Source organism: Lepisma saccharinum, chromosome 24 (assembly GCF_977018435.1).
Source record: "Lepisma saccharinum chromosome 24, izLepSacc3.1, whole genome shotgun sequence".
NCBI classification, from domain to species: domain Eukaryota; kingdom Metazoa; phylum Arthropoda; class Insecta; order Zygentoma; family Lepismatidae; genus Lepisma; species Lepisma saccharinum.
The window spans coordinates 39233587-39247568 of record NC_139252.1 but is presented as its reverse complement, the minus strand read 5'-3'; the positions used below and the strand labels follow the sequence as shown (position 1 = coordinate 39247568).

Genomic DNA, 13982 nt, shown 5'->3' with positions numbered 1-13982 from the left:
TCTTACATTTGGCCAACCAATTTTGGTTACTTGGGTGTGTGTGTGCATAAGATATTGATTTGTAACTTTCCTTGACACTTTTGTTTTTCTCAATGCTATAAATTATTCTCATGGGAGTATGATCGTTGTGATATTGTTGTTTCTGAACTTTATGAACTTACACCTTTACTTTGTGTTTCAGGTAAATGATTTTGTTCGTGATAAATTTATGGACAAAAATGGAAACATGCCACTATGGGGAGAGGTAGTCGCTGGAGGCTGTGTAAGTTTTTTATGTTCTTTCTTTCAAACTGAAATATTAGCAAAAATAAATCTATTCCTTTGATTAAAATATGTGGGATATATTTTATTAATAAAAAATTAAGTCTTCAGTACCTATTGCAATATTATGAGACAGTAGTAATCTATCAGAACTATTGTGTAAAACTGAGCTTTGTATTGGAATTTCAGGAAATCCTAGGATCAAATAGAGTTCTGACATGACAGGCCAAAATCTCAATTGTTTTTAGCTTAAATATGAATCACCATGGATAACTTATCAGTGTTGCCATATGCAACTTCTAAATTGAAACACCACAACACACTCTTGCTTAGTTCTTCCAATACAGTGGTAAAAATCTTGATAATCCCTTCATTTCATCTAACTTAATCATTATTTCTTTACCTTACCATGAATGGAAACATTCCAAAGAAATCACCCAAAGTGACAAATTGCTTTACATTGTAACACTAGTAGGTGTTTGCAACTCTCAATCACATGATCAGTGTGAGACATGAATATGGAATCCATCGCTGTTTTATGAACAATGGTGGCTGTTTTAGGAGAGAGAAAAAAACACTGCAAAATTAAAAAGTGTATATGTACATGTATGTACAAGGGTTAGGTGGTAGAGCAGCCTACGGCTGAACCTCGCCCGCTAAATAAAGGAATAATAATAATAATAATTATTATTATTATTATTATTGTTATTGTTATTATTATTGTTATTGTTATTATTGTTGTTATTATTATTATTATTATTATTATTATTATTATTATTGGCTTTGATAGGGATGCAAAAGAAAAGTGAACATATTTAGTAGCATAAAAATTATGCCTACATTTCTTTCATTGTGTCTATTGGCTATGCGAAATGCTTTATCTTGTTTGTGTAGTACTGGACTGGCACTTGATAAGTAATACTACATTCATACATATTCATGTTTCTTTCATTAACATGAACAATTACTTGCTATTATGCCAACAAGGTGACCAATGTGTAAAGGTAAAGTTATCGCCTGCTCATTGCAGCATGTCATGAAGGCATATTGTTGGGAAGGGTAGGGTTGCAATATTTCATAAGTGAAAATCTGGGATGCTGCTGACCGGAAGCCTGTTTGGGAGGGGGAGGGTCTGATAAAGTAGTAGTATGTATGTACACCATAATTATTATGGATGGTCTCATTATCATATTTTTTACACTTCTTAGTAAACCAAAATTCACTTCGAAGTCTTATCATTAACTTATATTTCCTTTTCGGTGCCACAATGCAGTAAGCTGTTATCTCACAATGCCGGAACATTATTTAAAAACTGTGGACTGAACAGCTAGACACCTGAGCAAACTGCTGCGCACGAGAAAATCTGGGATATATAGCAACTGTACGTTGAGGTGATGTAATCAGCATTTATCTCCAGCCACCTTTACCCTTCCCCTGTAGGTATTCATTTATTAGAGTGTGTTGGGGTAATGTTTTGATTTGTGACTAGTTCAGAAAGTCTGTTGTTTCCCTTGTGGTGTGAGCAGAGGAATTGTCATGGTGCAGCAGGATTTTTTTCAGGCCATTGGCCCATCTTTGTATGGTTTCTGCTCATTGAACACTTTGGGCAGACATTTTGTCATACACCATCTAGCAGTGACTCTTGTTCTTCAAGTGGAACTGTCACAAGGTGGCCACTAGCAGAAAAGAAAGAGCAGATCATCCTTCTGCCAACATTTCTTCATCTCTTCACTTTTGTTGGAGGATCCTTCCCAGGGAAGACCCAGACTGACAACTGCCACTTCGTTTCTGGATCATAATGATATATCCAGCTTTCATCACCTGTTACGATGTTATAAATGTTTTTTATCATTCTCCACTGAATATGTCCAACATTTCCTGCCACCAATCAACTCGTGCCTTTTTTTTTGCTCATTTGTGAGGTTGTGGGGGATCCAATGACTGCAAATCTTCCTGATGTGAATCCAGGATCTGTCTAACTGCTGCCGATCCAATATTTAGGGTTGTCTGAATCTGGATGTATGTACATCGTTGATCTTCTCTCAACATCTGTTCAACTTTCACCACATATTCATCTTTTGTGGCTGTTGGAGGCTACTCTGGATGGTCTTCATTTGAAGGGAGTCCCTTCGTCACTTAAATTCTGCATACCAATAATAGATTGTGAAGGGCAAAGATTCCCAAAAAAGCGGTGCAATCATGCATAAACCAGCTTTGAAGTCGTAAAAAATGTTAGCACAGAAATGTTCTCGTTTGAGATCCATCCTTGCTCAAGACGAAATCCCAACTACTGTGTAACCGGATACAGGCACAAACACATGTGATATTCAATCAAACCTTACCGGATTTGTTTTACCTCGGAACAGCGAGTAGGAGGTAAATGGCGAAAAGTACAACTCCCATGTAGACAGGCAAAATACTAGTCAAGTCACAAGAAACAACAGTTAGTTTTATAGGACAATGATGTATTAATGTACTAAAACACACATAAAGACAACAGCCAACTTACACCAAAGATTCCACACAAGGGAAAAACCAATCCTGAACAAAGTTCGCAACTCTGACATTTTCGTGCAACCGTCCCTGATCAGTTTTCCATTTACACTCCCGAGTGTTGCCAGATCCTAATCCAAGTTCTTATCTCTCTTTACATCTAGGATATTACTAAGACAAAAAGTAGTATAACCTATCTGGTTATAACTGCCACGTAAGAAACAATCATGCTAACTCAGTCCATTGTTGGAGCAAGTTGAATCATGTAGGGTTTGCTATTGAAATATAAATCTAAATATAGGAACAACAGCAGCAACAACAGCATTGTTGTTGATTCTCAAAACTTGCAGTGTAACCCTCGTAACACAACTATTTGTTGGCCGATATTCCTTGTGCAGTACTATCAGTTGGTTTCCAAAGTTCACCATTTCTTTTATAGCAAAGTGCCTAATTTTTGTCCAGTGAGATATACGTAGATATTTCTCATGTCACTACAAGGTATTAATCTTTGTTCTAAATTTATGCTTCCAGGCAGGCGGTTCTCAAGTTATATTTACAAATCCATTAGAAATAGTGAAAATTCGTCTTCAAGTGGCAGGTGAGATAGCCACCACTGCAAAAATAAGTGCATTGTCTGTTGTAAAGGACCTTGGCCTTTTTGGTTTGTATAAGGTAAGTGAATATGTGCGAAAATGTTTGAAGTTTTTTTGTGTGATAGAAACTCAAGTGTATACTAATTTTTATTTTATTTTCGTATTTGATTGTTGTGCTCAACTTCAATCTGCTATTTTTGTGTTGAGTAAATCAGAACTAAATTTTCACCATGTGATATCAACTTCTAATTTGTTAGAGAAATGTCAAAACCAGGGATGAAACAATACCAATGGCAATGTATTGACCAATATGAGTAGCATCAGTATTGTAAAGTATTGGTGGGAATTGTCACGTGCCAGTTTCACACGACACAATGAATGTTGCTAGGAGGAATGGTTTCTCGGAATCGACAAGAGATGGCAGCACGCTATATAAATAGGAGCGAAGGAGATTATAAAAAAACTTAGAGCGGAGAAGATGGATGATATATATTATAGTAAATTGAGAAATATATAAAAGAAGAGTTAAAATACTATAATAGAAGTAAATAGAATGATGTATATAGTAAATTAAAAGAATTAAGAATATGGCCGCATATGGAACGTTTAGGAAAGTTATTAAGTGAGTAAATGAAATTCAGAAATGCATCTCTCGATCTCTTTTTATTTTCCTGACGAGGAGAACATCGTCAGTGTTTTGGTTGTTTGTCCCCGGTGGCGCTGTTGTTAAATTAGACGCCCCGAAGCACTTTTCGGTTGCGCTTTTTCTTAGTCGCACTGGGCCATTGGCAGCGCTTGCTATTAGCGATCCTGGTTATTCCCCTTTGGTCGTTAAATAGGAGGAGGCGCTATTGTCAGATTAGACGCTCCTAAAAATCCTCTATAGCTTTGGTTCAATTCTCTACAAGGAATGCAGCATAATGATTTGTCTATATTATTGAGTAGAGATATGGTAAAGAGAAATATTTGCGATAAATGAGAGGAATAAGACTTTTTCCAGCGGCAAAGAAGAATAGAAAGAAATAAGAATTTGCTGTGGAAAGAATAAATAGAAGAATTTATCGAGAATATAAGAATATCTCGGCGGAATATAGAAGATAATAAAAATTGCTGCTGAAAGAAGAAATAAGAATTGATATGAATAGAGGAAATAAGAACAGCGATGAATAAAAGGGGATGACTATTTATTGTGAATAGAAGAAAGAGATTGCCATAAAGGGTAGAAGAAAGAAAAAGATGATTATCCTTTTACCAAAGAAAAGAAGTGGAAATTGAAGAAAGAAGAAGCAGCTAGACGATGCAATTGGACTTCTTGTATATAGAAGAAATAATAAAAGAAGAAGAAGCCTTTCCCATATTAAAAGAAGAAGAAGCCTTTCCATATCAAAAAGAAGAAGAAGCCTTTTCCATATCAAAGAAGAAGAAGCCTTTTCCATATCAAAGAAGAAGAAGCCTTTTCTACATTAAAAGAAGAAGAAGCCTTTTAAAAGAAGAAGAAGCCTCTTCGATTATACATATATATATTTTTTCTCTGTATTTTGTCTAGTTCTCAGAATATAGATCCGCATTTAACTATATCCTCTTGGCTATAAAACACTTTCTTATTTGGAATTCTCAAACAAAGAACCTATCCCCCTGAGATTAAGATATCTGTAGCCGTGGTAAATAACATGTAAGTACGTACCCACAAGGGGCGTAGCATTAGTGGCGACCAACGTTGCGGCTAGCAGAATTGTGACTGAGAAAGCAAAAAGAGAGAAAGCCAAGATGGAGAAGGCAAATAAAGTCGAGGACGAGAACGGAGAAACTACAGTGGAAGAAAAACAAGAGAAAATAGAAGAGATGACCGTGATGGAAATGCTTCAGAAGTTATTGATGCAAGCGGAAGAGTATGGTAGAAAGTTAGACGAGATGTTTGGCAAAAGGGAGAGAATAAGAGAAGAAACAACGTTGTTGATGGAGAGTACGAGTTTAGATATGAATAGAAGAAGCGAGGATGAGGTTTCAGAGATTAGAGAAGAAAATGGACAAAGAAATGAAACTCCGGAAAGGAAAATTGGGGAAAGCCTTTCTCAGACAGAAGTAGCTGTTTCAAGAACAGAAGAAAATGACAGCAAGACAGAAGTAGATGTTTCCAGAATAGAAGAAAACGAGGACAAGATAGAAGAAGCGAAGGTCCTTATAGAAGATAGAAGTTGGAAGATGAAAGAGGAAAGTTCCAATGACGAGCAGGGCAGCAAGATAGAAGAAGCTATAAAGTTAAGCGAAGTAAACAAAGAAGAGGAAAATAAGAAAACAGAAGAAGATGAAAGAGGAATAGAAAGTGAAGAAAAATTTAGTTGTCAATGTAACGATGAAGAAATCCATGTCAAAATGAAGATAAAAGAAGAAAGTTCCAATGACGAGCATGACGGCAAGATAGAAGAAGTAGGTATAAAGTTAAGAGAAGAAACCACTCAGGAACTTAAAGAGGTCAAAGAAGAGGAAGATAAGAAAATAGAAGAAGATGAAAGAAGAATAGCAAGGGATGAAAAATGTAGTTGTGAATGTAATGATGAAGAGATCAATGTCGAAATGAAGATGATAGAAGAAAGTTCCAGTGACGAGTCTCTGACGGAGGAAGAAAATAAGCATAAGCCGAGCAGAAGATGTAAACAAAGAAGAAAGAGAAGTAAAATGAGATTTAGATATATTCACGTAAAGACATGGAAGAAGAGGAAGAGAAAGAAACTAAAAATAGAAAGGAACCTGAAGAAAGTTAAGAATACGCTAAAAAGAGTCGACATAGATCAAATGGATTCTGATGCTACTTCGCCAAAGAGAAGGAAGAAGAAGACGAGACGGAAAAGACAAGGAGAGCATGCATTTGATGAAGATGTAGAACATAAGAAGAAGACTTGGCAGAAACCAGATTGGAAGAAGAGAGATATGAAAGTAATTTCTTTACTGGAAGAAAGTTGGAAGAGGAGGAAGAAGAATCTTGAGAAGAATAGAAAAGAAAATAGAAGAAAGAGAAGAAAAGAAGAGGAAGGAAAAGAGAAACAAGATAATAACAAGCAACGAGTATCTGAAAGAATCGGAAGAAACAAATATGACTGAATAGTGCAAAGGAAGGAGATGTTATGACTTATTTAGACTGGCAAGCAGACGTTTCTAGGATTAAAAAAGTTCTCTGAAAAAGTTCCAGTTCTCCAGAAGAAAAATACGTGGAATTATTAGTTTGGGGCAAATAATAATGATCTAATTGAAAGAAGAAAAATTTTAATTCTTTGATGTTTAGTTCCTGTAAAAAGATATATGTATAGATATGATAGTCATCGTTGGAGGAAAATCTATTCTGCAAGTTATATCTAAAAAAGAATAATGAATGCTAATTTATGTCGCCACTCCATTGAACAAGGAGACTGATAGTGAAAGATCAAACCTGTAAAAGGAAAGATGCCAAAGAAAGTAATATGGAAAATGGATGTAAACTTTTCAATTGTACGAACAGAAGAGAAAGAAGAGAACAGTTAGGCACAGAAGGAAGTTAATCATGAAGAAAACTCTCAGGAAAAAGGAGACGATAATATGAAAGAAGATCGAATAGTATCAGTAAAATGAATTCTTTGTAAGCTTAGACGACGAAAAGTCATCGTGTATTTAGAAAAGTGCAAAAGAAATGGGTTGTAATCCCAGAAGTTAAAGAAGAATCGGTTGTATTCCGAGAAAAGGGTTGTAATCCCAGAAAATAAATATATCTAGATACATGCTGATATGAAATTCAGGCTGATGTGAAGAATTATTGTAGCTGATAGGAACACTTAGATGGTCAACTTAGAGAAGAGAGAGAATTCTTTGAAACGAAAAATCTGAGCCAACTGATAATCTGTAGAGAGATTGCTGAAAGAAGAAAAGGGTGAAACGAAAATTATTATTTTGGCAGGACATCGTCAGGTAAAAACTATCTTGGAGAAATTAGACGAGCAGACTTGCAGGAGATGAACTATTGAAGAATTATATTTTGTATTTAAAAATAACTTAAGATGTCACGAATATTTCCGGAACGGTGAAAAGGTATCTAGAAACGAAAATAGAAAGAAGAGATAAATCGAGAGATGAGAAAAATGCTGCATGCCAGGAGATATAATTTCACAGTGAAAGTGAAAAGCAATGTAAGCTGTAGAAATGAGAACCAATGAGAAAAGTCAAACGAGATGTAGAGAAAGTGGAAAAATTTATCTATTTCCAAAAGATTTTTTCCAATATATAAATTTTTATCCTCAAGGAGGGGGATATTGTGTCACGTGCCAGTTTCACACGACACAATGAATGTTGCTAGGAGGAATGGTTTCTCGGAATCGACAAGAGATGGCAGCACGCTATATAAATAGGAGCGAAGGAGATTATAAAAAAACTTAGAGCGGAGAAGATGGATGATATATATTATAGTAAATTGAGAAATATATAAAAGAAGAGTTAAAATACTATAATAGAAGTAAATAGAATGATGTATATAGTAAATTAAAAGAATTAAGAATATGGCCGCATATGGAACGTTTAGGAAAGTTATTAAGTGAGTAAATGAAATTCAGAAATGCATCTCTCGATCTCTTTTTATTTTCCTGACGAGGAGAACATCGTCAGTGTTTTGGTTGTTTGTCCCCGGTGGCGCTGTTGTTAAATTAGACGCCCCGAAGCACTTTTCGGTTGCGCTTTTTCTTAGTCGCACTGGGCCATTGGCAGCGCTTGCTATTAGCGATCCTGGTTATTCCCCTTTGGTCGTTAAATAGGAGGAGGCGCTATTGTCAGATTAGACGCTCCTAAAAATCCTCTATAGCTTTGGTTCAATTCTCTACAAGGAATGCAGCATAATGATTTGTCTATATTATTGAGTAGAGATATGGTAAAGAGAAATATTTGCGATAAATGAGAGGAATAAGACTTTTTCCAGCGGCAAAGAAGAATAGAAAGAAATAAGAATTTGCTGTGGAAAGAATAAATAGAAGAATTTATCGAGAATATAAGAATATCTCGGCGGAATATAGAAGATAATAAAAATTGCTGCTGAAAGAAGAAATAAGAATTGATATGAATAGAGGAAATAAGAACAGCGATGAATAAAAGGGGATGACTATTTATTGTGAATAGAAGAAAGAGATTGCCATAAAGGGTAGAAGAAAGAAAAAGATGATTATCCTTTTACCAAAGAAAAGAAGTGGAAATTGAAGAAAGAAGAAGCAGCTAGACGATGCAATTGGACTTCTTGTATATAGAAGAAATAATAAAAGAAGAAGAAGCCTTTCCCATATTAAAAGAAGAAGAAGCCTTTCCATATCAAAAAGAAGAAGAAGCCTTTTCCATATCAAAGAAGAAGAAGCCTTTTCCATATCAAAGAAGAAGAAGCCTTTTCTACATTAAAAGAAGAAGAAGCCTTTTAAAAGAAGAAGAAGCCTCTTCGATTATACATATATATATTTTTTCTCTGTATTTTGTCTAGTTCTCAGAATATAGATCCGCATTTAACTATATCCTCTTGGCTATAAAACGCTTTCTTATTTGGAATTCTCAAACAAAGAACCTATCCCCCTGAGATTAAGATATCTGTAGCCGTGGTAAATAACATGTAAGTACGTACCCACAAGGGGCGTAGCAGAATTTGATCATCATACGAGCCAATATTATTTCCAGCCATCTGAATACACCTGCAAAAATTCTGGATAATGATTTTGCAGTGCCTAAATATCCTAAAAATTATGATTATGCAAAATGATTCTTTTTCATTTTTGCAACAACATTGTGGAGAGAAATAGATTTTGTGATTAGATTGTTATCTCATGTGAAATTATGAATATTTCATAGCAAAACTCTGGTAGATTCGTATAGTATAGTTCCAAATTCATTTATTGTAATCTTAATATGCTCTATTCACTTTCAATTGTTACTATTTTCAAGTATCGGTATTGACATCAGTGGAAATTCGGGTTGAGTCATCAGCAACAGTCATCTGGCATTTTGGTCTTTCATGGGACCAGCATGGCTATTATGAGTCTCAATTATCATGGAAATTATGCAAAATTTTGTTTCTTTTTATTTTTCATCAGTGTTTTGTTTGAAATGCGTGATTTTCTGATTACATAACATTTATTTTAATTTTCTGGTGTAATTTTTTGAATATTTTAAAGTAAAACTCTTGGTAAAATGGTGCATATAATTGGAGTGGTGTATTTATACTCTAACATTAATCAAACTTTTTTTGTTTGTTTGTTACAATTATCAAGCATTGCTATTGGTATTGGTGTCAGTAATGCTATCGATTCAAAGTGGTATTGGCTCAGTCCGAGACGAAGCAATATACTACATTTAAAAATGCACTATAATACTCTTGTGTGTAAAGAACATCACCACTATTATTACTATTATTAGGGATGGGACAGATTAGCCCTTAAATGCTGAGGCTGATTTTCTAGGTATTTGCACTAACGCAGAGCATGTTTTCAGCTGGAAATTTGAAATTCTGCATGCTTCTAAATGAAATTTTATATTTCTAAGACTAAGAATGTTAGAGGTAGAAATAATACCTTGTTTTGTTCAGTATCGTAACGCAACTCCCATGCTGCGTTTGGGATCGAACCAAGAACCTCTAGATTGAATTGGGTGATGTAGTTGTTTCTCATTCATCTCTCAGATGGTTATCACTCGCTTGGCCTAAATGTGATAAATGCGAGAGGTTACAGTTAAAGGAATGGCGATAGAAATTAACTTAGGTTAGATATGAATTTTATACTCTCCATGACTGAACCGATATGGATTGGTTTAGAAAAGGATATTACTTGCCTTACAAATAGATGAAGATTGTTCCTACACTTGTCCTCTCAAATGTCACTGTCTGACCTCCCTGTCAGACATCGATTCAATCACACACCATCATCCAATAATCATTCTCCACTTTGTTTCTCTCTCACAATCCGCAGACCTTACTCTCTCTTGTATTCTCGCCAACTGCTCATTCTCTCTCCCTTCCAACTCTCATGCCACATACGCCTTCCAAGTCAGTCACCTGACCTTTGCCTGATTACTTATTCAGCATTCCTTTCTCTGCAACCTGCTTATGCTAAGACTTTATACTTCTTACCCAATACCTTGGGTACGATACGCTCCTCTACCCCCTAAAGAAAATCTTTTGATTTTCACTTAAATATGAAAGATTTAAAGTTGTATTCCATATCAATCCTTTCTATGGAGAGATTTTTTTATTATAAAATATAGTCCCAAAATGATTGAATTAACATACCATAACCGAAAATATGAAATTTGAGTAATATAGTTCTTGAAAAAGAAAAGGGAATGGAGAAAAATAACCAATAAATAAACAATACTTGTCAGCGTATGAAAGAAACACTGACATGTGAGTTTGTTATTCTGGCTCATGCATGCAATGATTGTGAGTCTTACGTCACACGCGTTGACGTTATGATTGTCCATGCCTAAAATATGTAAACACACACTACGTGACACAATTATAAGGTCATTGTTCCATCAGTATTGACCTATTTAAACGGTTTATGGCACAGAAACACACTAACGAGGTAGTATGTAATCAATCCTATAAACACTGACACTGCACAACACTATTGAATATTTTGAAGTTAATATTTTCAAAATCAGCAAAGTTTGTGATACTCATCGGAGTTACACTTCCACACATATGTCATATTATCGATGTAAATTTCACCGTCTCTTACTTTAGTGTATCATGTAAATATAGCTGTCGCTTTTATTTATAATATATGTCAACTATCACAGTAAATATTTAATTAGAAAACATGAAGTTAATCAAAATATATACACTGTATCGGTAACTGTCCTTGAGTAATAATATATGTACATGAATTTATGTATTTGAAAATAAGAATATAATAGTGTTCGATAGATAAAATCACAGCACTAACATTTGTCCATAAAATTATTGCTTGAGTGATTCTGATTCTCACAAAGAGTTCAAGTAAAATACAATAATTTTACTCATGTTAACATCACTTAATAGTCTCTGCATATAGCAATGAAGTTTCTTCTTGAACCAAACCATGTATATATTAGTTCCTTGTGGCCGTGAAAAATGTTTTTCACTTTGATGCATTAACTTTGCAGCTACAAATATTGTCATTGATGATAAACGTACGGTAAAGAACTGCGTATCGTTGAATAATGGATGGAAAGTATTTTCTTATATATAATAATAATAATAATTCCTTTATTTAGCGGGCGAGGTTCAGCCGTGGGCTGCTCTGCCACCTAACCCTTGTCATGAGCTACATAAGAAAATATAAGTATATATAATATAATAATATATGAGTACAGATGGAAAGATTGATTACACTAAAGAGACATAAAAAAATCACAGTACCTACAATTACGAATATTCTCATTTCAGTAATATTAGCCATAGGATAATATAAATGTGAAAGAACAAGAAAATATATAAAAAAAGAAAATACAAATGTGAAAAGAAAAATATAAATGTAAATATTAACATAAGGTTGCATTTAAGTAAATAATAATAATAATAATAATAATAATAATAATTTGAAGATATTAATAAAATTCCAATAGTTACAGTTATAGAATATGAGTGTTTTGTCGTTTGTTGAGTGCCAGTTCACTTCTAGTATGTGCTGCTGTTCTGCTGCTGTTCCTGTAGAAGCATTTCTTTCAATTTAATTTTGAAACTTTTATTGAGTTTTATGGATTTAACATTTGTTGGTAGTGCATTCCATGCTTTCGGGGCAGATATAGAAAAGGATGAGGTATATAGCGTAGTCGAATGGTGAGGAATGTCAAGTTCGTTGTGACGACGTGTCACGTGTCTGTGAATTGTGTTGCGATTACATAATTTTTCAAGTAAGTACGCGGGTTTACGTTCAGTTTGCAGAACATGAATGAAAGATAGATAGTGCAGTAGCCTCCTGTTGGCCATTGTTAAAATATTATATCTGTTTAAGATGGGAAGGATGTGATCGCGTTTATCCAGGCCAAAAGTATGTCTGATGCATGCATTTTGTGCGATTTGAATTTTTCTGCTGAGTTTTTTCGCAAGTTTAGACCCATACACAGTGTCACAATAATCAAATAGTGGAAAAATTAAAGATTGAACTAGTCTAAGTTTACATTCTGCAGGTAGTTGATCTTGGAAACGGTAGAGATTTCTCAGAATAAAATATGCTTTTTTACATTGTGCATTGATGTGGTCCGCCCAGTCCAACGTATCGTTAACAATCAAGCCAAGATTTTTTGCTGAATTTTTACATGGAATGGTTTCATTATTAATTTTAAGGTCAATTGGCTCAACAATAGAATTTTTTGCGATTGTTTCGTTCCAATTAGCATATAAAGTGATTTTTCAGGGTTTATCTTAAGTCCGTTAGATGTACACCATGTGTAAATATTATTTAAATCGGTGTTGAGTGAGGAAATACTACTTTCTAGCGCTGTACGTCTAGTCGAAAAATACAGTTGTGTATCATCTGCATAGAAATGTGGTGTGAAAAGTTTTATAACTTTATTTAAGTCTGTGGTGTAGAGGGTGAAAAGGAGAGGCCCTAAAATTGATCCCTGCGGAACCCCTGCTTTTAAAACTACAGCTTCGGAGATCTGCGAGGGTGAATTTTGAAGGAATGTTCTCTGTTTTCTATTAAGTAAATAGGATTCAAACCACCTTACGGCTACAGAGTCAAATTTAAAGTATTTGAGTTTAGATATTAACAAATCGTGTTGGACTGTGTTGAAAGCTTTACTAAAATCCAATAATACGAGAAGTGTAGAACAACGGTTGTCAATTTCGCAAAGAATATCATCTGTAACTTTTGTTAAAGCTGTTGCTGTGCTATGCCGTGCACGGAACCCAGACTGAACTGTAGGTAACAAGTTGTTCGCGTCAACATAACATATTAGTTGCGAAAACACAATTTTTTCTAGTACTTTAGAGAGTACTGGCAATAGGCTTATGGGCCTTAAGTCATCGAAAGAACTGATCTCTTTTTTCTTTTGAAGAGGCAAGACTCGCGCTTCTTTCTATCTTTCTGGAAACACGCCTTTAGACAAAGAATAATTGATTATATGAGTTAATGGAGTCAGTACATATGGTAGTGCAATCTTTAACATCTTAGTGTTTATGCCGTCTGCTCCAACACTGTTTGATTTAATTTTATGCACTGCTTTGTGCACATCAATTTCGGTTACTGTGTTAAAACAAAATAATTTATTTTCATCGGTAAAGCTATGGCTTTCAAAGTACAATTTGTTGCGTTTTTATTTGAGTGGGAATACTAGATAGATTGCCAATTTGCCCAAAATGATTATTAAGAGCATCGAGCTCGTGTGCTGCGTTCACAAGTGAGGATAAGTTCGCATTGACGTTTTTATTATCCAGCACGCCCCACTGTTTTAGTTCACGCCACGTTTCCTTCTTATTTAATTGAATAGCGCCAAATTTAAAAGAGAAGTAATGACAATTGTTTCTTCAAATCGATGTATGTATGTATGTATGTATCAGCATTGAATATTAGGCCTCACTACTACTTGACTTCAGTAGGAGTTAATTAGAATATGCTGAAAGAGATCCGTGTTAAACGATTTGGTGCTTATCAACTGATTTTG

General features: G+C 34.7%; 1 protein-coding gene across 7 annotated transcripts in view; it reads left to right on the top strand.

The window, feature by feature from the left end:
* Positions 1 to 13982, top strand: part of aralar1 (calcium-binding mitochondrial carrier protein aralar1) — a 240737-nt gene that overhangs the window by 188653 nt on the left and 38102 nt on the right. For all 7 annotated transcript variants that reach the window (XM_083110224.1, XM_083110223.1, XM_083110227.1 and 4 more), the window contains 2 exons: positions 182 to 262; positions 3286 to 3426. In XM_083110224.1, coding sequence (XP_082966350.1) covers positions 182 to 262; positions 3286 to 3426 — 222 coding nt within the window. The remainder of the gene's footprint in view (positions 1 to 181; positions 263 to 3285; positions 3427 to 13982) is intronic.